This window comes from Labrus mixtus, chromosome 22 (genome assembly GCF_963584025.1).
Source record: "Labrus mixtus chromosome 22, fLabMix1.1, whole genome shotgun sequence".
Classification (NCBI taxonomy): Eukaryota; Metazoa; Chordata; class Actinopteri; order Labriformes; family Labridae; genus Labrus; species Labrus mixtus.
The window spans coordinates 7,422,655-7,449,074 of record NC_083633.1 but is presented as its reverse complement, the minus strand read 5'-3'; the positions used below and the strand labels follow the sequence as shown (position 1 = coordinate 7,449,074).

General features: G+C 43.9%; 1 protein-coding gene across 2 annotated transcripts; it reads right to left on the bottom strand.

Moving 5' to 3' along the window:
- Positions 1 to 65: 65 nt before the first annotated feature.
- On the bottom strand, positions 66 to 26,201 carry mkln1 (muskelin 1, intracellular mediator containing kelch motifs). 2 transcript variants are annotated; one of them, XM_061030208.1, is made up of 18 exons: positions 26,056 to 26,201; positions 24,074 to 24,143; positions 19,088 to 19,230; positions 17,890 to 17,978; positions 17,698 to 17,807; positions 15,854 to 16,046; positions 15,616 to 15,693; positions 15,327 to 15,392; positions 12,223 to 12,335; positions 11,498 to 11,710; positions 10,978 to 11,199; positions 10,765 to 10,894; positions 8,332 to 8,479; positions 7,653 to 7,767; positions 5,981 to 6,120; positions 5,366 to 5,468; positions 5,075 to 5,129; positions 66 to 4,435 (listed from the first exon to the last, which is right to left on the bottom strand). In XM_061030208.1, exons 1-18 carry the CDS (start codon positions 26,133 to 26,135, stop codon positions 4,314 to 4,316), a joined length of 2,190 nt encoding a protein of 729 aa, XP_060886191.1. In that variant the 5' UTR covers positions 26,136 to 26,201; the 3' UTR covers positions 66 to 4,313. The 2 variants fall into 2 exon arrangements, with proteins under 2 accessions (XP_060886191.1, XP_060886190.1); XM_061030207.1 differs by having other exon boundaries at positions 15,577 to 15,693; positions 26,056 to 26,200.
- Positions 26,202 to 26,420: the final 219 nt, after the last annotated feature.

The following is a 26,420-nucleotide window of genomic DNA, read 5'->3' as shown; positions in this document are numbered from 1 at the left end:
TGCCGAGCCGCCTGTAATACCTGCACTCCGCCACTAGAGGGCAGAAACACCACAGAGACAAGGAATTAGGAAAACCTGAACAAAATACAATCTTTATTCATTATATACATTACATACAATGCAATACTACAAGGCTTTCTACACATTCACTGTTTCCACAGAGTAGTGCTCACTGATCGGAGAGTACCAGCCTTTAGACTCTCGAGGGGCCCACCCAGGGGGGGTCCGGAGAGAGGGGGCGAGATGGAGAAAAACATCACAATAGAACAACATTTCATCCAGCAAACACTATTTCATGGAGCAAAAACAAGAGAAGTATTTGGCATTGTGTTTGTCTTCTTTACAAAGGTGCTTTCGTTTATTTTTTAAACACAGTTTTCTTCTGGCACGAGAGAGAAAAAAAAAATGCTACGGCAAAGCGTGATGCACCCTAAATGTTGTCAAAGTATAAATAATCCCTCGCTTGGTTATTCCACTTTCTGAGTTTAACACCGTTTTTTGCTGTTGTTGTTGCTCCGGGGTCAAAGAGGCATGGAGGAACAGAAACATGAAGGGACACACCTCCTCCTCCTCCAACTAAACAAACTGAAACGCACAAAAACAACAAGAAATATGATGATGACCTTCGAGGGAGATCTGTCTCGTTACATTTTGCAGGTTTACTCGACTTGTCTGGACAACAGGCTCCTTTCTGTAACTTTTTTATGACACGTGCAGATTACTGAAACACACCTGTGAGGTTGAGATTATTAGAAGTGATGATAGGTGCAGCAGGAGATTATTGCACTTCTTGAAAAAGGACATTTGCTGTAGTGTAGACACTGATGTTTTGAATTTGAAACCATGACAACGTGATTGAGGATGTGAGATTATAGATGAGGTGCATTCAATCCCGCCGAAGCATACACCATAGGATTGTGTAGCCCTGTTTCTACGGAGAGGCCTACAATCACAGCCCGATGTGCACCTCCTCAAAAATCTGACTACAGACCCAAACGATGCACCTGCAAGCCCTGTGATTGGACGGCTGGATTTACATTTCTGGTTTCGCCGCTGCTGCTTTCAAAATTCTGCAGAAGGAAGAACGCTACAAGCCAGGAAAATCAACTACTGCAAAAATATTTATCAGCTCCACCTCTAACGTAATACGCTCTTTTTCGGTTGCCATGGTTTCCTGCACACAAACAAGCAGAGGATGTGGCGGAAGCGAAATCTAGTGATGTAAAAACTGCGTTTGTAGTCGGAGCATTGCAGAGCTCGCAGACACAAACGCACAACTATGTAGTGCTCACATCGGCGTAGCTACAGCGTACATCCGATGCAGAAGTCTAAACCAGGCTTCGTTCAGTACATGTCAGCCCACTAGCTTTAAATCACATCTTAAAGGAGCAGTGTGCAAGGTTTAGTGGTAAAGACAATCATAGAGTTGTGCACACAGCTTCTTGGTTTCTAATACAGGAGGGCTCTTTGACCTGCATTCTATCTTATGGCCAGCAGGGGGCGACTCTACAGGTTTAAAAACAAATAAATAGATTAGGCTGCGTTTCCACCTAGCGTTTCTTCCGGGCAGGAAAGTGTTGGCTGTGTGCTCGGGAGTGTCTGCATAAAGTGTTTGTGCTCTGAGGAGTAAACATCCTGTCTGCATGACAACAGTCTGTTGACAACGGCCGCTGCTGCTGTTTTATATTCCCGATCAGACGAGGAGCAAAGAGGATGCGAGTACAAGACACGATCCGTTGGGGGAAATACTACGGGGAATATCATACATTTTAAAAAGAGCGCCGGTGACGTCAACAGCGTCACTCTGAAAAGTTGAAAGATTTTCAACTTGAGCGCTCGATATAAAAAAGCTCCTTCAGACGCAACAAACCCACCGCACGTCTTCATTTCAGCTGATTACACACTCATGAAAACTGATGTTTTCTATTTCCCGTCAAACACAGAGCGCCTCGTTTCTTTCACACCCAAATCTTTAAAGACGCTGTTAGTCATTTTAGGGAATTGCTGCAAATCACCAGCAGGGCGCTTTAACTGTAAAACAAGAGCTACAAATGTAAATCAGTGTCCGTAAAATGCTCTAGTGAACTGCTGCACGTCTGGTTTAAAGTCTCAGTGCACATTCTAATTTGATGATGTAACTCTGGAGCTCATAGTTCATTTGCAAAGAATCGATTTGATGCTGCACGTTACACATAAACACATGCTTTGGTTAACAGTCGCAGCGGATGCACCCGAGGCAAAGAGTCGCTCAGAGTTCACAGTGTTTGGATCACACTAAAACTGAAAAACAATCTGATACTTGCAGCGCCCAGTGTACAGAGGATATAGGCGTCCTAGCAGCGCCCGTGGGTTTGAGTCCGACCTCGGTCCTTTGCTGCACGTCATCCCCCTCTCTCTCTCCTCCCATCATCTCTTCAGCTGTCCTTTCTAATAAAGGCAAAAAGGCCCCCCCAAAAAAACCACAATCCGTTATGGTCAAACTGAGAGTCATGGAAGACGATAAGAAGACTTTGAGCGGGCAGTGCGCATTTATAAACACAGAACCCGCTGACGGCCTAGCGGTGAGGTCGAGCAACACGTATGGAGGCTGTAGTCCTGAAGGGTTTAAGTCCGACCTGTGGCTCCTTTCATGCATGTCTTTTCTCTCTTTTTCCAATTCCCAACTGTCTGTTGTCCTCTGAAATAAAGGCATCAAAAAGACCGCCGCAAAGAAATCTTAAGAACAGCTCGAGGAGCCGACACGCGTTGGTTCATTATAAATGTTTCTGGCCCGATGAATTAAAGACCTTTTCTACTTTTCAAACCATCCTGCATGCCTGGACTTGGATTATTTATACCGATGTGTTTTATGGATTTAAGTCTTTCTTTCACATGAGCTCGAGAAGCGCTCCCGTTGTCTTTCTCTTTTTTTCACATCTTGACGTATCGTCGTCATGTGGTCGTGGCATGAATAAGATAACACGAGACAGATTATGGGGTTTTCACCGCTGTAAAGCATGACGGTGAGTCTCAGCCTTTCTACTTCACAAATCCATTCAGGGGCACGTTGAGGAATTTTAAGAGGGAAATAATTACACCTATGAATCGACACTTAATGAAAATCATGTTCACACACTATGATAAATAGACCCAAAGAAAAGCTTTCCCCACTCTTATCTTCAAACGTATTTCTGTCAGCAGCACTTCATTCACACACCTTTCGTTTGAATGTATTCCCAATAAGTTATAATAGTTAAGTTATTATATATAGAGAGGTGCTGTATATGGACCCTGATTGTTGTTGTTTTTTTTATGAAGAGGGATGAGAGAGAACAAAATCTGAGCACAGAATCTGTTCAATCCAGAGAGTTCATATATGTATATTTACATTTTCTGTACACCAGTTACAGTCTGTTCATTACAAAAAAAATCAAATCTTTTCACTTAAATCCAACCTTCAGAGGACGTTTAGGCGGGGAAAACCAAAAAAAGAGATATACGCAAGATATATATTAAACTCTATCTCGTAGAATTATTCCTCCATAATTACATTTCTGACTTTTTTTTGGCCGTCACATTCAGGGAAAAGCAAAACTTACCGAATCAAAAGTTGCACGACAGATGCTGAAAGGTTACCAAATGAACAGATTTTTTTTTTTTTTTTTTTAAATCCGTGCAAGACTGAAAAGTTCCTCTATGTCGTGATCACACTTTCCTTTCTTCGGATGAATTAACGACATGTGATTTTGAACTAAAGTTGTGCAACAATCCATTTGTCTGATGTGCTCCAGATGCCTGTGGTCGACTGTGTGGGCGTTTGCGTGGGTACAAAGCACAAATCCAACAGTTTAAAAAAAACCAACTCTTTAAAAAAAAAAAAAAAAAAAAGACCGCAAACAAATGCAAATCCTCCTCTTTTTTTTTGGCCTTCGCTTTTCTAACGAGGGGGGAAAAACAAAGTAAAGATGAGAAACAGAAGCGTTGTTTGGCAGAGTTTAGAGCGGCTCTGTGTGTTCCAAGAAATCTTCATTACCAAGAAAAAAAAAACCAGGAGGGATGTCTGGGGGAGAGTAACACACACGTCAGGCTGATGTGGCGCTCTGCTCACAATCCAAATACCATAGTGTTGTTAGTGTGTGTTTACCTCACCCGCAGGTAACAGCAGGAGGCTCCAGGTGAGGAGTTGTCCCAGTAGCAGGGTTCAGGAATAGAAAAATAACTGGGCTCTTTGTCCTCCGTCCCCATCAGGTGCGGCGATGGGAAGGTGTTCAGTAATTCCAGCAGGTGAGGTGAGAAGAGAGGAGGAGGGGGTGGTGTGTCCGGAGTGGGAGGGGCTAAAGCGTGATGAGGTCTACTAGGTTGCCCTTTGGGGGGGTCATGCTGTCTGGGAAGAAGTTGACGAGCGTGTCGAAGAGCTGCGTCCGCTGAGCGTACGTCTGATCCACGTCGGAGAAACCTGAGGAGAGGAGAGGAGACCAGATGAGGAGAGGAGAGGAGGGGAGAGGAGACCAGAGGAGAAGAGAGGAGAGGAGACCAGAGGAGAAGAGAGGAGAGGAGACCAGAGGAGAAGAGACCAGAGAGGAGAGGAGACCAGAGGAGAAGAGGGGAGAGGAGACCAGAGGAGAAGAGGGGAGGAGACCAGAGGAGAAGAGGGGAGGAGAGGAGAGGAGAGGAGAGGAGAGGAGACCAGAGGAGAAGAGAGGAGAGGAGACCAGAGGAGACCAGAGGAGAAGAGAGGAGAGGAGACCAGAGGAGAAGAGAGGAGAGGAGACCGGAGAGGAGAAGAGGGGAGAGGAGACCAGAGGAGAAGAGAGGAGAGGAGACCAGAGAGGAGAGGAGACCAGAGGAGAAGAGGGGAGAGGAGACCAGAGGAGAAGAGGGGAGGAGACCAGAGAGGAGACCAGAGAGGAGAGGAGAGGAGACCAGAGGAGAGGAGAGGAGAGGAGGGGAGAGGAGAGGAGAAAAGAGGAGAGGAGACCAGAGAGGAGAGGAGACCAGAGAGGAGAGGAGAGGAGAGGAGAGAAAAACTCGAGTTCAAATCTCGTCCTTATCTAAATGCAAATGTGTCTTTTAAACGAACAGAGACTCTTCTTACCCAGAGGGATGAAGTCGGAGCTGGACTTGAAGAGAGCCGAGGGCAGAAGCTGGAACTGAAGCACAACACAAGAATCTGAGACTTGCTCACGGCATAGTATTGAACAGAACACACGCGTCTGACTGCAGCAGCAGCAGAAAAATACACCTTACCTGGACAGATGGTCGTTAGAATTTACAGCCCAGGCTCTCTGCATAAGCTACACGATTCTTTAACTTCCTCTGACTCTCATTACCTTTCCTGTCACTGCATCCCATTCTCTAATCTCTGCACTAAAGACAGCTCCAGTACCTCTTTGGTCTCATCCGGGTCCGTGTGGTCCACCGTGAGCGAGAGGTCGTTCTGCAGATACTTTAGTGCACTCAGTGGCTCCGATTGGGCTTTCTCCTCAAACCTGCAAAATCAAAACACACCGATGCTTCAAACAGTACACACAAACAAACACAGCAGGGCTGCAGTTACATCTGACAAACACTAGGTGGCGACAGTCGAGCAGCAGAGAGTATTCCTCGGCTGTGTAGTCAGGCTGCCCATCATGACACAGATGGATGACTTGATTTGACTTGAATTAAAAGGTCTTTCACATCAGAAATATTACTTTTTCATTAGATTTTAAGATTAGTCATCGTCTCTACAGTTCAGAGATGTAACTTTAAATCACTTGATAACCATAAAGAGGACACATTCACAGACCCACGCTGAATGAAATGTAAGTTTCCGTGCAGGATTATAAAACTGTTAGAGTCTGTGACTAATCATTTCACAGAAATCTGTCGCAGCTGGGCAACACCCTCATCAGTATAATCAGGTCTGTGCTGCCGCAGGAAACATCATGCTGGATTATAAGCGTCAGTAAAACACGCAGCACATGTCCCAGAGTGACAGGGAGGATATGATGCAACACACCTGTACTTCCTGATGAGGTATCTGCAGTGTCGGAGCAGATACTCCTTGGAGGGCCGACACAGTTTGAGGGACCAGAAGTCGTCCAGACGCATCTTAGGAGAACACGACTTCCCGGGGTTTCCACCAAACAGGTAATGCACCTGGAAACACACAGAGAATACATAGTGATGATGTCATAGTGATATTCTGTAACTCCGTCTCGCCATGCAAACACAACAAAAGGACCAGAAAGAATAAAACTGACCTCTTTTTACTTAAATTTGAGGATTGAGCATGTTATATGAGGGAAACTATAAAATAAGAAGCTCGTTATGTCAGAAATAAACCCCAACAGGACGGTGCAGGTTCACCTCGGGGTCGTGTCTCGTCTTTTCTGCCCCTACCCTCTGTTGACCTTTCCTTGTTTCTTCAAAAGATATTTTTGGCCCTTTTTTGCCTTTATTAGATCGGACAGCTGAAGAGAGTCGGGAAACATTGGGAGGAGAGAGCGGGGGCTGACACACACATCTTCTCTGCTCCATATACTGCCCCCTATCGCTCATGTCGGTACTGCACTTCGCGACCACATAGCGTTACTTTTTAAGGCTGTGCACAGCCGACACTCCAAACAGACACACAGAGGCATTTTCCGAATAGCCACAGTTCAGAGCTTCAGAGTTCAGTAGACTGAACCATCGTGGTCATTCAGTGGGCATTTTTTGGGTCCACCTCAGTAGACTGAACATTTCAGCATGGATACTAACTTCTGTGTTTTGTGCAGTATGGTTTGGATGCATCCTTTCAGGAAATGAGTCGTATTTTAACACCCACAATGCTGTGCGAATTGGAATGTAAAACGTCACTACACGTGCGCCTCCAAATCAAAACAAACTAGGATGAAAAAAACAAGCCTTTCAAATGTAAAAAGTTATTAAATAGTTTAAAGTTATTAAATTGTTTACATGCAATGTGAAGTTTTGTTTTATTTACTGAGCCATGACACATCTGAGCTGGAGTGTCAATAACACGAGGCGGGCCAATGACGCCACTTCCACACTGAATGAATCAGTCGAAGTAGAAACAGATATCGGCATACTGAGCAGTAGGTCCTAACAGGATACAGCACGGAGAGAAGGGACTGTCTACTGTCAGATTGTGTAGGAACTTTGAAATTCTGGAAGCACCCAGAGCCTCTGGAGCAGCCATAACGCTAATGTGAACACATATTTAAAAGCACATTTATCTCCTACCTAACAGGTCAAATAGTAATACTGCTGAATAGAAGAAGCTAAAACACATATATTCTTTAAAAACCCTGATGGTTAAACAGTTTAATTTGTGTTTTTTTTGTACTTCTTATCTGCAGAGTTTGAGTCACAACTGGATTTTAATCTTCTCCACAAGTTCAACTCTTTGCTCTTCACCTGCTTCAAGTCATTAGAAGTCTGACTGTAATGTGCCTCCATCTTCTGACAATGTTTTTCAAGAGCGGATGAAGGAAAAAATGTTACTCAGTGTTTATGTGACTGTGAGGAAGAAGAGGAGCCAGATGTGTGAGTGTTAATGCAGCATGAATTAAAACCTGACAAAAGCTGAGCTGAAACTCGTATTTCAAGAGTTGTTGGGGTGTTACTATTTGAGTGTTTGTCAGAAAATCTGTGTGATGGTGTGTGAGTATTTGTCTGTGTGTTACCTTGTGCATCTCATCGTAGACCAGCTGGTGTGCAAAGCGCGGACATGGCTCCTCCTCCTGCAGAGCTTTACTCGGATTTTCTTTCACCGCCTGATCGTTCTTGTACACACACGACCTGGAGGAGAAAGAGTGAACACAAAAACATCAAACACTCGCTGCAGCCTTCGAGGAAAAGCTGTTCCAACAAATTCAAAGTCTGTTTTGCATGCACACACACACACACACACACACACACACACACACACAGGCCTAGCAGAGAGGAACATGGTCATAACGCTGCAAGTGTCTCGCTGACTGATTTCACTGGACACAGAGTACAAGAACAGCTACTGGAGTCAATGTACCAGAACAGTGAAGGCTGCAGCCTGTTCTCGCACAATCACTCATCTAAACATGACATGTGCACACACGCATGCAAACACACACACACACACACACACACACACACACACACACACTGGGAACATGCTGTTCCCTGGTGGAGGGCTGAGAGGTCAGGAAATGCCTTGAAATGTGACAAATGTGTGTGTGTGGTTGTTTGTTGTTGTGGTGAAAATGTCTGTCGCAAAGAGCTGCTGCAGATGGGGCTTTCCTGCAGGCCTGTGTGTGTGAGTGTGTGTGTGTTCTCTTGTTGTTGCTGTGTCACGTGTGTGTTTGTTTGTTGTTTCGTTTTTCCCACCAGTTGTTGCGGGCGATGTCGTAGATCCAGAAGGAGTTGCGGACGTTCTCCTCCCGTTTGTCCTTGTCCTTGCTGAGGCCCGACAGGACGTGGATCTCGTTCAGCTCTGGGTCGATGGTGGCTCTCTGTGTGAAGCCTGTCATTGGCACTGCGGAGGGGGAAACAAGTAATGAATTAACAAAATGGTGGATGAATGAATAAAAACATAAAACAACAGCAGCAGCTTAGACTCCGCCTGAACAGGTATGTGATCATTTTATGTTTTTTTTCCAGGTCTAAAGTTCCTGTAAGCATGGAGAAAAACAACCCTTATAAACACAAAAAAACAAGATTAAGTAACAAGAGCAAATATAAATCCTTAATATCACAGCAACTAGCTGCCATGGCAACAAGGACCTGCAAGGACAGAGCGAGCAGAATGCAAACTCAGCTCGATATGATGGAAATGCCGACACACTGTTGTTCTTCAGAGGCCTGCTGTGGGTGCGCTGTGTCGGTTATCAATTAGAGCAGATCTACGGTTCGATGATTGAAAGACAGAATAGATGTATGTGTGTGTGTTAGGACGACATGCATGCCTCATACTAGTGAGATCACAGATTTCATAACCTCAATGCGTCTCTTGTTGATTCCATTTTACGCAGTCTAACTGAAGTAATTCATATCGCATGTTTTGCATTAAAATGCATTTTTTCAAACAGAGAAGAAATAAGAACAAAGTGAACTTCATGATAACCTGCATGGAGGGTGGTACAAACACAGTAAGGGTGGTTTCACACTAGGGACCCGGGCCCGGATCCGAGTACACTTGACCCCTACACTTTTCCCTGTTTACACCTTGCATTAACATCCATCCTGGGAAATCGTCTGTGGATGGAAGCAGATTACACTTAAATACGATGTTTACACCTTGCATTACTAATGCGTCAAAGGAAGAATCTCAAATTCTTCAAAATTCATGGATTTGGAATCTCTGTCTTGCCCTCTGCAAACAATTTGTTTTTGTCTTGTCTCGTTACCGAGAACAAAACTCGACTACAAAACACTCCCCGGCTTGTCGGCTCGGTCTCCTTTACTTCTCCTTTTTTGTCTCGTCTGAGAAGAGAGGCCACTGCTAAACGTATGACATACACTCCGAGTAGTTTGCAGAAAGCCCTGAACTTTTAGACGACATTTGTTTTACAATCTCTAACAAAACTTTAAAACAGATTGAAAAGCGATTAAAGTGCGAGCCAAAACCAATTCTCTGTTTACTAAAGTCAACAATATAAATCTTATTTAGCTACATAATAAACTTTGACTGGATTGAGACTTTAGTTCAGGACTTTAGCAGGTTTGTTCGATTGTGTAACCACGGAGACTAAACTCTTTATTGGCAGAACTCTGAGCGGATTAGTTCTCAGGATCTCGTCTGATTGGTTTTAGCATTTCTCTCTGCAGAAGATTCTCATGAAGACAAAACAGAATGAGACACTAATCTAACCAACCATCTTCACAGAACCACAAACAGACAGCGACTGGGATCCATCAACAAAAAATCTGACTACACTTCAACTGGTTTTAATTCAGAGGCAAAGCAGAGACTCTGCACAGTGCTTCTGCTGCAGGGCAACATCCACATCATTTTAATAATCACACCGATATCCACTAAATCACCTCGACATGACTCAAAGTAGGAGGACAGACTGACAGCAGCCTGGGCGCCACTTCTGGTGTCAAAGTCAGAACATGACGACAAACAGGACGAAAAAGCTTCTGCAGAACTCGTCGACATCTGACTCTGATTATGAGACAGAAAGAACTGTTTGGGCTTCCTGCTTCCTTCCTGCCAAAACACACTCTGTTCTTTCTTTCCTTCTCTGATTCACTCCGTTTAAATTCTTCAGTTTCTGTCTCCCTTCGTCCAGATTCTCTCTCACCCCGCCTGGTTCTAGCAGCGCAGAGGTGAAGGCCCGGCAGACAGAGGGTTATTTAAACTGTATTCGCGGCAGCCTGTCAATCTGTGTGTCGGGGCAGGAAGTGCGTGTCTGCTGGCGGAGCTTTTAAAGAAAAAGGATCTGTCACATCCTCCTCTGAAAGGAGCAGAGAAGCCAGCAAACACAGAGAACCCATCAGAGAGGTGTCTGTCATGATCTGATGGAGCCTCAGAGTTAGTGTTAAATAATACCCACAAGGCTACAGAGAGGATGAACACAAAAACACTCACAGCCACATCAAGCCTCAGGTGGTGGGAAATAAAATAAGAGGCCTTGAAAGATTTTAAATCGAGCCATCAGCCAAGAACACTTAGGCCCCGTCTCAAGCGCACAGCCAGCGCTTTTCTGCCAGATGAAAAACACTAGGTGTACACGGGGAGATAAGAGTTGCATTTAATTAACCTGATGCTAAATTATCCAACTATTTATTTATATACAAAGACAATATCGATCTTACCCATGCCTGAGTCCTTCTTGGTGCCGTCAGAGATGATCTCGACATGGTCACCATCCACGTCGTAGCTGAAGAAATCATTTAGATACGTCTTTGATCTCTGGCCCCCAAACACGTAGAGGCAGCGGTTTCTCTAAGAAAAACAAAAATAACTATAAATATTGAAGCTCAAATATTAACAGGAAGTACAGTGTTGGAATCAGATGTGTAACATACAGTGTGGAAGAGCATGCAGTGTCCGATGCGTGACTGGACGTCCTCCGGCCCGGCGTTACACGAGTCTTCCCGTAAGAGGCTCCACGTCCCCGCCTGGCAGTGGAAGGCGTACAGGCCGCTGAACTGAGGCTCTGACGTCCGACTCTCCTCCACGCTGCCGTTACATGTCAGGATGCGGCCGCCAAACGTGTAGATCATGTGCTTCTCCGAGTCCATGCACATCTGCAGGAAGGGAAGGATCAGAGGGCGAGGAGGAAAAAGATGAGAGAGGAGGAGGAGAGGAAAAAGGAAGTGTGAGAGGTCAATAAGGGCGTTACAGGAAGATAAGCAGGATGGTGATGTCCTCTATTCTTATGGAAGGATTAAAGCAAGGCAACATTTAGCTTCATTTTTATTGTCCTTAATTATCAAGTTTATTTAGTTTAACCGTTATATTCTGGTTTGCTTTTTACTTTTCTTTGTCCTGCCTTTAATAATGAGTTTAATAAAAAGAGTTCAAACAGAAACAGGCTGCAGCTACCTGATGGTCAAACACCAGCTTCGGCCCTCCGTCAGCCGACGTGTCCTCGCTGAGTAGCGTCCACGTGTTGGCGTCGATGTCGTAGCGGTAGAAGTCGCTCTTTAGAGACTTGCTGTTCCGGACGCTGGAGTCCAGGTATCGACCCAGCGTGTAGATCTGCCGCCGCTGAGAGTCGATGCACATCTTGTGACAGGAGCGAGCACTCGGACCGCTCTGATTAAAACACAGGAGATGGACACACACGTCTTTAGCATTTCATTCTCAGACAAAAACAGAATCTCACAGGTGATTTGAGGTAATTAGAGGGCCGTTTTCACAATTTTGGGGTTTAAATGATGAACAGATAGATTTAGTAAAAATTATTCAACAATCGGACAACATTATGCTTTTGTGCAATAAAGCAGTCTGGAAAAAGGCTTCAGACTTCCAACCATTTCAGACACTAGGGAGGATCTAAATAAAGAGTCATCTTTGACCTTTTCACCTCTCTTTACTCAAAGCGATCACAAAGTCAAATGAAACATTTCCGTTTACACTTGATAAGCTGTGGAGAAATGTCAAAACTTTTTATGCTCTACATGCGAGGAAAAGGACAAGTCTTAAAGAGGAAACATTACAACAACTTCCCCCCCCCCCCTACATAGAAGTTTATAACATTTCTGTTAGGACCCAGCATCTGCTAAGTGAATTGTAGAATTGTAGACTCAAATCTTCCAGACCCTCACCTCTTTCTCTGTGTCTCTGGAGATGCATGCCCACTGGTTTTCCTGAACGCTGTAAGCCCAGAAGTCAGCCAGGTCCTGTGTGCCGTCCCAGCCTCCAAACAGGTACACGGTCTCTGTGAGGAGCAAACACCGAGGGTCAACAACGATACGCTGTAGCAGCAACACAAACATCAAAAACCCTCTCTTCACGTGTATTCTGTTCCGGTGAAAAATCGTTCAAACAGTCACTAAGAATCATTGGATTAAAGTCACGCTTTCAATAAGAAACTAAAGCTCCAATTGGGGAGCTGAATTGTCACCAACCCGTGTTTTTGTAGACACATGTATCGACACCAGGGTTTACGTTAGCCCGTAGCTACCAGCTTTTGGCCGGTATCACGGGCAGCTGTCCGGCAGATGAAGATATCAAAGGCCAAAATGTCAGACTGCCAAATAAACAACAATTAACAAATGAATAATGGCATTTTAAATATTTGGTTTCCAACACATGGGACATATCTGCCTAACATTTTAGCACTTTTCCTTTTTTTTAATCCGTCTGAGATCACAGATCACGATCGATACACTAAAGTCCAGTCTCCCCTCGCTTCCCACCGCGCTTCAAGAGATAAGGGAGGGAGACTTCCGCTTGTAGGTCCCTCGATTGAGCCGCTCATATTAAAGATGAACCTTCTAATGCTGTCGTTTCAAGTTTCTAGTTTTGTAGTCAGGACCACACTAATTGAGACCAAGACATACCCGAGACCAGAGTGCTCCAAGACCAAGACATTTAGGGACCGAGACCGAGTCAAGACCAAGACCCAGGCCGGGCGAGAAGATGACTATTGATGTTAACAGCCAAATTAGCCATCAACAGAAAAGTCCAGCGTAAACTCTGATCGAGCCACAGAGGCAAATATATTTCTGTTTGCAAAAAATGTGTCTATATGCAAACTCAGTCACCAGTTTAACAAACATGGATGTAGATGCAGGTACTGATTACCTTGTAAAAATAAAGTCACATATGCACTCATAGGGGCTTATATTTATTTGGGGATGTGCATTGATGTGTTTAACCTTTTTGTATTGTATCAGAATTTTCCAACGTTTTGCACTTTTTGCTTTTGTCTCAACATTTCCACCACTGACGGCAAGACAGTATCGGCGTCAGAAACAATCCCTCCACGCCCTGAACTGGTTCAAGGAGCCGGCTGCCAGATCTTTGTTGGGGTCAGATAAAGGCTGCTGAAGCCTGGGCAGATGGGAGTTGTGGGAAGTTGTGATTGTATCAGAGTGTTGTGTAGGAGGAACAAAAGTTGTGCCATTACTGCTACAATTCCAAAAACAAGAATCCAGGCCAGAGCATGAGTTGTGTACTCAATGAGTCACTGCTGCAGACCAACAATAGGTTTGTTTTGTGCAGAGGAACAGGATAAGATGTATTTACTGCTCTGCAATCATTTAAAGAAGACAGTTTTTCCACACTTCGAATGCGTGCTTTGGTGTTAATCAGTGGATTGTGCTCTTCAAAATGTTAAAACACTGGGAGTGCTTGAGAGGCTACTGGTGGATGTAAGAGGTAGAGGCATAGCTAGAGATTAAAAAGACTGCGTTGCCAGCAAAACCGTTGTTTTCCTAATGTATGGCGGGCTCTCTTCTTTGTTGCGGCACGACCCATTTTTCTAGCCATTTTTGAGCGTGTAAAGTTAAAAATGTTTTCAGTTTAAGACGCAGAGTCGTGATGCTCTTCAAAGTCACTTATGGCCAGAGCAGCCAATCAAATCAAGCAGGAATCTTTACCGTCACTCTTAACATTTTTCTCGCTCTTTGTCTCGGAGCAAAGCAACATTTGCTAAAAATCTAATTTGTTCCCCACTGATTTTATTTGAACCCGTATGCACACACAGCCCAGCTTCAGGGTTTATTGTACCGAAATGTACCAAACTGTACTGAACCACACCGGACTGCTTGGTGGAAACAAGGCTGCTTGCACGATGCGTCTCTGCGTGATCAGGCCCATCGAAAGCTTCTTTAAAATTTAGATGAAAAGCTCTGCTTTATTATGTAGAGAGGTAGACGGGTTCTTCAGGTAAAAGCATCATAATTACCAGTATTATAGCGTTGCAGTTTCATGCTTCTGCCAAAAAAGTCAAGAGTTTTTTCTGCACATTATGATTTAAACTACGACTGAACTAAAATCTGAGAGAGGGAGTCAGCCACGGCTAGAAACCTGTCTGCATGGCGTCTACTTAACACATGTCCCTGATATATAAACAAATAAAATACAAATAACTGAGGTTACGGCTGATGTTCACCTCAGACCTTTCGTGTATAAAATGTCATCACATCCCCTTTTGATCATACTAGACATTTATTACAAGTATGCAATTAAGGATAACCTAACAACTAAATGTGTTCAACCTCAGCTATCAAAGGCATGCAGGCAAAATCAATCAGGGTAATGGACGCAACCGGACTAAGTATGTATGAATAATTTCCAGAAGTCTTAATGTTTAGACATTGAAAGAAATGCCTGATATCGAGACACACACACAGATATTTGTGCTAAAAACGCCCGATAGCAATGAAAATGGAAAATAATTAGAGGAAGCGAAATGAGATCAGGATCATGACGGGACGGGATCGAATACAAAGAAATCATTTAGGATCCTCTGTATCAACTTCTACTATCAACTACTTCTCAGCAAACACAGCAGGCAGTGTGTGTGTGTGTGTGTGTGTGTGTGTGTGTGGCCCGAGACACACAGAGCAGAGGGAGGCAAGGCCTTCACTCCGCTCAGCAGACGCAGCATCACGCTCACACACACACAATCAAGGCTTTTGTGTTTCCGATGGCCAGCGGGGAAGTACACCATGAACATTTTTGCTGGATACTGTACAAAAAAAACAATGGTGGAGTGTCTGCGTCCAAACAAAAGTCGTGATTTATGCGCTCTTGGAGGAGAAATACCCTCAGGGACTGTTATCGACGGAGGAGGTGGAGCGGACGAGCAGGGAGGGTTAATTTGATTAAACAGTAATAGAGCTTTGAGTCAGAGTAGGAGGAGATGAGTCACAGTGTCGACTAAACAGCAGAGTCATAATACAGGCTGCATGGGTCTCACCAGTTTGCACGTCAATGACCATTTGATGTCCACCCCTCATCCCGGGCCTGTTGTCGTCACCGTCACCTGCGAAGGAGGGGGAGGGGACGGAAGGGGCAGGATGACGCAGAGGAGAAATGGTGGGGCGACGGGAGGAGCGGGAGGGGGGGGGGGGGGGACAGGAGGGAGAGAGAGGGAACAGATTCAGCTACAAGGCCACAAAGCAGTCAGAGCGATGTTTGATTGACAGATGGAGAATGGATGCTCTCACTGTTCATGTCGTCTCGGTTGATTTCTTGGGCGCTTGTACCTTTGTTGCACTTAGGGATGATCTGACTCCACCTGGGCTTGTACTCCTGCTGGCTGATATACTGGTTAAACAAACCGTCTAGCCAGGAGGGAAGAGCACCACATATGGAGAAAAGAAAATCAGCATAAATGAAGCAAGAATCACACATTTGTATCATCCAAGATTAAAATAAAAAAATAAAAAAAGACTGAAGAAGTCTTTAAAATCTGCTTTAATCTCTGCTGTTTCTGTATAATACCTCTGACAGCTTTGTCTATGAGCTCCTCACACGCGTCAAAGTCTCCTTGCAGCACCAGCCGGTCGTGCAGGTGTGTGAGCATCGGGTGCTCCAGTGCTATCCGAGTCTTCTTCTGCAGGGACTCGAAGGCCTCTGTGTAGTTATGCTGTCTGAAGTGCTTGAGGCAAAGGCGGATAGCTTCCTGTTCCCTGTACTGCAACGGATCAAATCAAGTTCACAAAACACAAAACTGTTAGCCCCACATGCTCAGAGTAGGTTACTCAAAACAGGACAGAGATCCTTAAAACTGAGAATTGGACTGCATCTCAGTAGTTTGTAATACTAACTGGATGAGATTGTTGAAAAACATCAATGAATAGTATTGAACAACTCCAAGATCAGCTCAAAAGTCTCATGTTTGACCTTAAACACTACCTTGGCCTTGACACGGTTTTGAAGAGGTGTGCTTCGGCATCGTACGGTTGCTCCTGCCCGAGCAGAAGCACAGGAACAAAATGTGCGAGGGACGTGTCAGACCCAAGCCACTCAAAATAAGCCACAAAGTCAGTAAAGTCCCAGTAATGTTCTCTGTTGTTCTCCTTTGTGCTGACCCTGAGACGCTTCATGATGACATAAAGCGATGCGTGTCATATTTACAGTGTAATGACGTAATGAACGAGAGGTAACATTGCTCTGGCCCGGTTGGTCCTGGAGCAATGTGAGTGCAGGTCAGTAGGGGACTAGGGAGGGGGGACAACCATGGTGCGGCACAGTATGTGGTACCTGAGCCTATTAAGTGTGCACCCTTTATTTTGTTTACTTCCAATATCACTCTCTCTTTCGGCTGCTGGTCCCCTTTCTGCTGGTCGTAATAGATTGATGATGCCCGACTGAAATCCTGGAACATAATCTGCAGCTGTGTAGATCTATTAGTTTTGCAAGATGGATCTGTGCAGATATTTATGAACAGCGGTTGCATTGCCTTGTTCGGTCAACATGAATGTACAAAGACGTAATGACAGCTGAGATTAGTTACGACACAGAGTCCGGTCCTGTGCTCCAGTTTTACGTTGTTTCATTTTGGAGTTTTTTATATGTACTCTTGCTGTTTGGCTGAGACGTATCATTGTGTGTTTGGGTTTTTTTTTCTCTTTGAAGCTGCAGGACAGAGGCCAAGTCAAATATCCCTACGGGGACATATATTCGTATATTCCTTATCTTATCTCACATTTAATGAATACTAAAGTCCAAACGAGTACTAGAGTACTCCTGCCCGATCCCCAGCATCGGCATAAAAAAAGTAAACACCCAACCCCATGAAAACCTTGTGCATTAGAGTCATCATACTGTTCCATCTCACAAAGAAATCGACAACAAAACATTAAATCTTGCAGTCCTTAAAAAGTACAAACGTTTGCATTCATCTCCAAAATATTCCATAATGCTTACAGAGTGTAGAAAAACATGAACTGGGGTCAGGCTGTGATCGAGCATGACATATGACATGGAAGAGTTCAGATTAAGTTCATTTTGATCAGCTGCATTTTAAGGAACTGAGACTTGGAATGTGTGATGACAAGTTAATGAAACCATTCAAATTTATGTGCGACGGCTGCAGATGTGGCTTTCATGTACTATCGCTGGTTTTCACATGTTTGAGAAAAGAAAGCAGGTATGGCTGCAAGCCGAGTTGCTGAAGTACCTCTGAGGTGTCCTCCTAACAGGGCCGAGGTACTGGTTGTACCTCTGCAGGCTGATGAATCCAGCTAATGACAGATTCAGGCCTCCTTATTTAAATCTGTAATACTCTGTACTCCAGTACGAGGCTGAGTCTGTAACCCTGCAGGCTTCCCTTAGGTGCTCACCTTGCTGTACCAGTTAAGGCAGGGCTGCACCACGTCAGGATCTTCAATACCGTGCAGCTCGATGTACCAGATGCTGAAGTTAAAACTCGGACCCCACGACATCAGAGGCACTGAGACACAGAGCAGGAAAAGGTTATAAAAGGCAGACATCTTCAAGGCGCACCTTTACTTTCAGACCTCAGCAGCTCTCACCTATTTTGACAAATCTGCAGGGAAACATCTGCTCATCGATCTTGTGCTTTAAGGTGAATGTTTCCTTGTTGTAGTCGTTCTTAAGGCCACTGAAAGAAAAGGGAAAAAAGGCTTTAAAAAAATGAATTACTTGGTTGAGATGCCAACTGCGTCCATATGCTGCTGAATTTTGGATCTTCGTCCCAATCTGGCATTTATCAAAACCTCGTCTGTGAGTTTGACAATTCAGTCGGCTTCTCTTACAAACTGGCAGACTGGTGATGGAGGGGAAACAGATGGTGAGATCCAGCAATTACACAGATATCTTTCAACATACACTGTTGAACATCCACTACATTTACATGTGAATGATAAGACAAAAATTATATTCTATAATGCCAGCAATTACAGTGTTTCCCACAGTGCTTTATAGTAACTGCAGCTGCCTTAATGACACACACAGATTAATTGAAATCCTCCTGCATCTCCCTTTGAGAGCCAACAGCAGCTTTGGATGCTGACGATTCGGGCCACACATGAACCGCCGAAACATGACTTTTCTCCGTTCCATCTGACCGTGTCTTTATCATGCAGGTATCAGCTGGTGCTTACGGGTGACAACAATCAGAAATGTATCGTCAGTAACATAACAGCCTGATGTAGCTGAAGCTGCAAACTGAAACTCCCTTACAGAGCGCTGTGTTCAGTTACTGGATGTAACTCCGGTTCTATGAGTACCTACTGCAGGCAAGGTCCTTTTAAAAAATTCATTTAAATCCATAAAAGTCACAAACTAAACTCTGCTCACCTACCCAGCCATGCATTGAACTGCAGTCTATAAACTGACAGATGTATTTAGTCGGTTAGTTTGCACTGGAACCACAATCCTGAAACCATTAAGTCACTGTGCAGGAAAATTGCCTTTTGCAAAAGTGTTGACACCAATAACAATCCAGTGGATTCAGAAGTAATGCTGTGAGACCAGGTCGAGGAAAATCAATGGCAGACATCAATAATCGAGCTCCCTTGTAGCTATTTTATTGCCTCTGAGATATTCTTCCTCCTTTAGTTATCTTTTGCTGCAGACCTCTCTCTCAGGCTGAGCATCCGGCCCCAACAAGATATAATCAATCTCTGTTGCATATTGCATTTCACATTTCGCTGCTGAATCACATAAAAAATAAACAGTGGTAGAGTGGCATTAGCTTTGACATCTCACCTGGACAAAAGCTCTGTCATGTTCTCTTCACTCATCCCTCCAAATACTTTAAACTTCTTCAGGTTGCAGACGTGAGTCTTCTCATACTTCCCAAATGTGATGCTCTGAACGATTGCCGGCCGTTCCAATTTCAAGATTAAAAACTGGAGAGAAAAAACAGAGAGCAGAGATAAAACAGACAGAAGGTAAATGTGTGTAGACGAGGACTGCAGGAAGCAGCTGGCGCTCATGGCCTGACCAGCCACTGTGAAGAGATTCGCTCATTATCCAAACGACTACAGCAGGGTCAATTTAATGCATCAGGTAAGAGCCATTACATCTATAAGCTGCATCATCCACATGTCATGGTTGCTCTAACAAGCAGGGACGTCTACTGACAAATCACCAGCAGCCATTAGCCAAGAACGAGAGGAGGCCGCAGGCAGGAACATTGATTAAATGTTCCACAGGAAAGCAGGAACTTAACAAACCCAAGACATCAATGTTTTTACATCCACTCATAAAAGACACAAATGCAATGAATCCATGACGTCCTGGGTGTCTGTACTCGATTACTTTAATGGCATAGACCAAAACAGCACAGGAACAAGTACAATCCAAACTGCTCCAGTTAAATCATCTCAGTATTGATTTATTTTTGTACCAAGATCTACATTCAAAATGACTACTTTCACGGTGTTTTTCACAAAACATTTCATGAAAAGCATCCTTCAGTTTCAAGCTGCAGATATCCTGAAATATAAACACTCTGTGTCGCTCCAGAGCGCTGCACAAGGTCTCCAGATTAACTTTCTTAGCCATTATAGTGAGCTACACCCAAAACAAATACTTAACAATTCCCCAGTGACTCCAGTCAGCTGTCTAATATTCACTTTAAATTGAATTCATTCATGTATCCTGAAGCGTTCAATTTCATTTCATTCATATTAATTATTTAATTTGATTCGACTCCCACCGGATGAACTGAGCTTGTCCAAATTTCAGACTTCTCGAAACTTCGATACCTTGCAAAACCACGTCTAATTTGAGGGACATGACAGTGGATTGCATCGAAAAACCGGAGAGAGAGAGAGAGGGAGAGAGAGGAATGAAATGTGGGAAAGGAGCCACAGGTCATATTCAAACCCAGGCTGTCTGCTTAGAGGACTATAGCATCCTCTGAAGCAGACTGAAAAAGTTTGAGAGCAACTCAGAATTAGGCCTGCACGGGGCGCCGGTAGCGTGTAAAATGTGTATTTCGTAGTAGGACAGGGAATCTGGTCGATTCAATTTAGAATCCATTTTCGATTCAAGACGATTCTGGATTCATGAATCAAAGTTTTTTTGAATGAGTCCATACATCAGGATCTACTCCAGTCATCTGTGAGACTGGCTGAATCCTTGCTGCTCCATTTGACATTCTACTGAGTTAAAGAGCTAGCCTTTGCACTTAGCAGGGAGTGACTCATTAGCCAAAAAATTTGGATTTTTTGCTCCACTTTCTTGTGAATCAACATGCATGAAAGCAGCCTGATCGTCTCATCATGCGCCTGCTGTGACTCATATTTCCAAGGTCATAATTTACACATCACTGCGTGTTTTGGCCAACACTTCTTTGTAATGAGTTAATGAGAGAGGAACTAATGATTAAAGTGATTTGATTCTCATGTGTTGGTTAGTCGCGGTGTTTGTGTCTCTTATTACTGTGCTGGTTGGATATGAATAACATTTGACAACATTGGGAGTTTCCCTCCAAACGATGACATACATGAGCTGTTTTTATAGATTCTGACAGCTTCAACTTTGTGTGAGCATGCTCCTCAATAGAGATCAATAATTTACAACTCGTTCTTTCCAAGTCGTTCCACCTCAGCTTTATTTCGGTATTATGAGAGAGAAAACAGTGAAAATGTCGACCACTTCGCAGTGGTGGTGGTGGTGACGTGAGGCTTCAGGACTGTGAGTCTGACATGGTGGTCTGCAGTACAGGGGCCCCGCAGGGGACAGTTCTCTCCCCTTTTCTCTTCACCCTGTACACCTCAGACTTCTGCTACAACTCTGGGAGCTGCCACCTGCAGAAGTTCTCCGATGACACAGCCATCGTGGGGTGTGTGTCTAAGGGGAGCGAACAGGAGTACAGGCAGGTCATCATGGACTTTGTCGACTGGAGTGAGCTCAACCACCTTCAGCTCAACGCCAGCAAGACAAAGGAGATGGTGATTGACCTCCGCAGGAAGTCACCCCAGACTGCACCGGTGAACATCCAGGGCTTGGACATCGAGAGGGTGGAGACGTACAAATACCTGGGTGTTCACCTCAACAACAAACTGGACTGGTCACACAACACCGACGTCCTGTACAAGAAGGGCCAATGTCGACTTCACCTGCTGAGACGACTGAGGTCCTTTGGAGTGTGCAGGACTCTGCTACAGACTTTTTATGACACTGTGGTGGCGTCTGCACTTTTCTATGCAGTGGTCTGCTGGGGAGGAGGGAGCACAGAGAGAGACAGGAAGAGACTGAACAGACTGGTCAGAAGGGCCAGTTCTGTCTTGGACTGTCCTCTGGACTCTGTAGAGGAGGTGGGTGAGAGGAGGATGTTAGTGAAGCTGACATCCATCATGGACAACCCCTCTCACCCCCTGCATGACACTGTGGGGGCCCTGAGCAGCTCCTTCAGCAGCAGACTCAGACACCCACCCTGCAAGACAGAGCGCTACCGCAGGTCGTTCATCCCATCTGCCATCAGACTGTTTAATCGGACTCTTCAACAACATCACCACCTCATGCTACACACTGTGTGTGTTTTTTTAAGAACAAAACCTTTTTTGTAGTTTTTTTGTAGTTACTGTGTAACTTTACATTATTGTATTTTTTTATTTAACTGAATGTAAATATGTTTGATTTTGATTTTAACTTCCATTTTTATTTTTAATAATTGTATTCCCTGCTGTAATGCACAAATTTCCCCCACGGGGGATCAATAAAGTTTATCTTTATCTTTATCTTCAATTATCAAAAGTTCAAATAAACTTAATCTTTCAGATCTCATACTGACATTGCTTTAATAAACAAAGACGGGAAGTCTGTCAACAGACCAAACATCCATTATCCATACCACTTTTCCCGTTCGGGGTCGCGGTGAACTGCAGCCGGCTGTCCCAGCTGTCATCAGGCGAGAGGTGGGGTTACACCATGAACTGGTCGCCAGTCAATCACAGGGCTGACATATAGAGACAGACAACCAGTCACACCTACGGACAATTTTAGAGTCACCAATTAACCTAATGAGCATGTCTTTGGACTGTGGGAGGAAGCCGGAGTACCCGGAGAGAACCCACACATGCACGAGGAGAACATGCAAACTCCCGTCCTGTCCGATGGGGAACCAGGAACCTTCTCACTGTGAGTCAACAGCACCAACCACTGCACCACTGTGCAGCACCCAGACCAAACATTCACAAATAAAATATAAAAGAAAAAAAACTGTTGTCATTTGGCTTGATGATGCAAATGTGACTATGATACGATAACTACCAGTTACAATCCTCGATCAAGAAATCACATGGTGTGTTTTTTCTTACGAGTGTTGTTCTGAGTGTCAGGACACCACACAGCTTCTTTCCTAGAAACTTGAGAGTGGTTAAACCATTGTTATGAAAAGCTTCGCTTCCTCTCGCCGCCACGAAATACAAACCTTCAGATAAAACCTCAAACGGAGCCAGCAACAACGCTCCTGCAGCAGGTCGACGAGTTCAAAGGACACAATGAGAAAAAGGTTTTCTCGTGGTGTGAAGATGAAACACTTGAGACCTGTCTACTGCTGGTTCTGCTACTCACAACACGCTGAAGAGAGATCACAACATCATTCTAAATCCTGATCTAAAATCTGCAGATCTTTTGTTTCCTGATACTTTCTTTGATGAGATTGTCAGTTTCTTTTTCTGCAGCAGACTCTGATTAATTACATAAAAGTAAAACTGACACAAGTTAACACATGAATTAAATCAGATAAAGTCAAAACTCACTGCACCTCTAACATGATTGTAACAAACAGACTGTACCACACTGATCTCTCTCACTCACAACAAACTTTGAACATCCTATGATCGAATGGTTTCTGTACTTTTTGAACCAGCAGCACAGCCTCCAATTAACAAACAATATGTAAATTAACCGTGCAAATAATCAGCATGAAGCCTCAAGTGTCTGAGGTCAAGTGTTGCAAATAAGGCAGCCCAAAAAGAGTAACAAATGGAAATCTTAAGACAACATTGTTTAAATTTGAGATAAAAAGTTATCAACCATATTTTACCCTGTCTTCTCTTTACCTCAGGCAGTGAGCTAGCAAACCCTGCAATCGCCACCTAATCAGGGAGGTGATTAGCAAAGGACGAAATAGCAGGAAAAATATGTCCACCTTGTTATAATGACGTAGCAAAACAGAGCGTGCAGAATAACGTTCATATTTAGAGATATTAAGAGATGTCAAACAACAATATTTGTATCCAAGGAGGAAAGAAACACCTCTCCCTCTTATTATCCAAAGTTTCTCCCGCCAGCCTACTTGTATTTTTTCCGGCAGAAAATCCGAGCGAGCTGAAGTGACAGCTCGACAGCGTAAAATCAGTAGAGTTCACCTTGAGTGAGCGAGAGGGGGTGGTGGCGTTTATTCCCTGCAATCGGTGCACGACCATAAACTGTGTGTGTACGTGACCGGTGCGATCCCTGTGCATTTTTATTGTGATTCTGTTGAACTACACACAGCATTGATATAAAGGCAAATATTCTCATTATATTATCGCTTCGTCCACCACTTCCGCATCATTCTTCTTACGTTGTGTCTTGTCTCAGGGGACTTCCCCGCCCCCCCTCCCGTCTCACACAGACTGTGAGGTGCATGTGTGAACAACCAGATCAGGAGGATTTCAGGAGCAGTCTTCCTGAAATCCTCTCGAAATGTGCATATGCAACAAACTAAAAAAAACGCTTTAGCAATAGACTTACCTGTGGAGGGTAGTTGCTCTCAGACGACCACCTTGAAGACTGATCATTAGGTTTGTCTACCAAGATATTCCTAAAAAATACATAAAAATAAGGGTTTAGTTAATTCATCTGTGGGAGTCATGTCAGCACCCAAAAAACTTGAGACATGTCAGATTATATTAAAGGTCCCATATTAAGCTTTTTCTGGTTTTATATGCTCTTTAGTGTGTTTTCCAAGTGTCCTGTGCATGTTTAGGCACATCTATGTGCAAAAATTCAAAGTCCATAGAAACACGGCTTCTCCTACGTCCTCCTGTTAGCTGTAGCATTAGCCACATGTAACTCTCGGTTCTAGCCCCCCTTGTTAAAAATTTGTCAGTGTGACGTCATTGTCAGTGTGAGATCACTGATCTAAGCCCATTGGCTCGTTGTGGCAAGCCCTGCAGCTCATGATGAAATTTACGAGAAACGTGCTGAGCAACTGACCAATAACGACAGAGCGGATCGGCAGACCAATCAGAGCAGACTTTGCCCACGTGGGGTCTAACAGTGTGGGCTCAGCAGAGCGTAGCTGACGGACTCAGAGCGTAGAGGGAGCAAGGAGGAGCAGCACATGAAAACAGACACTTTTTTCAAACTTTAGCTATTGTGAACGTACAAAAGTAGGTACATAGATTAAATATACAAACCCCAAAAAGGGCATAATATGGGCTCTTTAACATGGGGAATGGATTTGAGCTTATACAGCGCTTTTCTAGTCTTCTGACTACTCAATAGGTCTGGTTAAAAAAAATCGATTCATCCATGCATTGCAATTATTATTTTCATAATTCAATACCGATAATGAAATCCTGAGAGGTACAGAGAACCAATATCGAATCATGACCTAATGAATTTAAATTGAATTGTGAGGTTGTGGACAACACCCAGCTCTACCACTCAAAGCGCTTTTACACCGCAGGTCACACCTACACACTCACACACTGATGGTACAGGTAACATGACATCACCTGGAATCAGCGGGCTGAATAAAAAGGGGTGTGTTATAAACCAGCAGAGACCGTTATCATTAAAACAAAACTACTGCAGTCACAGTGCGGGGAGATTACTCTAGAAGGTAAAGAGTCAATATAACAGTGACAAGAGTTGATGTTGTTGTTGTTGACTAGTTATCAATAAACAGCTAACTACAGCTAACCTGGTTATTAGAGCAGCTGAACGAGCAACAGGCGAATACTCTGAATATATCCGTGACTTCACTTCAACATTATTATATTTAAGAGTGTTTAGTTTTGTACGCAAACACACATATTGTTAAGTGTTATAATATCAGTTTCATATAGCCGGACAGCAAGCTGGTTAGCTTTAGATGCTAACGCGGAGCTATTTGGTTAGATAACAGGAGCTAGCGCGCTACTTTAGCTGCAGGTAGCTCATGTGTGCGTTACATTTATACACACGGGAACACCGGACTCAATACAATTTAAAAACTCAACACTTTATAAGCCCAAAGGCAGCAACGATATGACTCAAGCTGTGTTATTACTTAGTAATGTGAGCTAGTGATACAAAACGATCCTTTGCCAAAAGAGGAAAGTATAAACTTAGGCTTACAGAGCGCTTACAACGGAGGGGCGGTGCAGAAAAGTCACAATATGAGGTGAAATATCAAAATGACACCGATAAGACTCTACATACGTCTTAGAAATATATAAATAGTGTCTAGGAGTTCATTTAATTAATAATAAATTATAACGTTTTCAACAAACGCTCCCAGAGACGTTCAGCCGCTTCAGTATCGGGCGACTGAGTTTAAAAACCGAACGCACCCACCGCTGCTGACAAGGCTAAAGCTAGGCTAGCTGGCTGAGAGCGCAGACGAGCTAACATCAGGCCAGTCGGGCCGGTGGGGACACACACAGGTGCACTGAGGCGATAAAAGACCACCTGTAAACACAACAGCCAATGCAAACGGTAGGACAGCCAACTACTTTATTACTCACTCTGGTAAATATGTAGAGGAGTAAGAGCTCCATTTAAAAACGCTGAAAGTGAGGACTCTGCTCTCAGGGACGACAGCCATCTTGTTGCAGAAAATAACAAGCAGCGGGAGGCTAGCTGTGGAGCGAGCAGTGACAGGCCTTAAAGAGACAGTACACCCTGTTTCTGTTTTGCTTTTGACAATAAGGCATATGAATGTGCTATCATAGACTGTGTGCTGTAATGCAATAACTACGGGAAAGGATAAGAGACAAGCATTGAGAAATACATATTGAGAGAATTTTTAATTATGCGTTTCAAGAAAAAAGTTGTAATGTTGAGATTAAAAATTGAAATACAATTTCGAGCATAAAGTCGAAATTTCATA

Coding starts and splice junctions, on each gene's coding strand:
- mkln1 (XM_061030207.1), bottom strand. CDS start 26,135: ATGGCTGTCGTCCCTGAGAGCAGAGTCCTCACTTTCAGCGTTTTTAAA. Junction 24,144..26,055: donor TCCTCTACATATTTACCAGA/GTGAGTAATAAA, acceptor TGTATTTTTTAG/GAATATCTTGGTAGACAAAC. Junction 17,808..17,889: donor CTGCAGATTTGTCAAAATAG/GTGAGAGCTGCT, acceptor TCTGTGTCTCAG/TGCCTCTGATGTCGTGGGGT.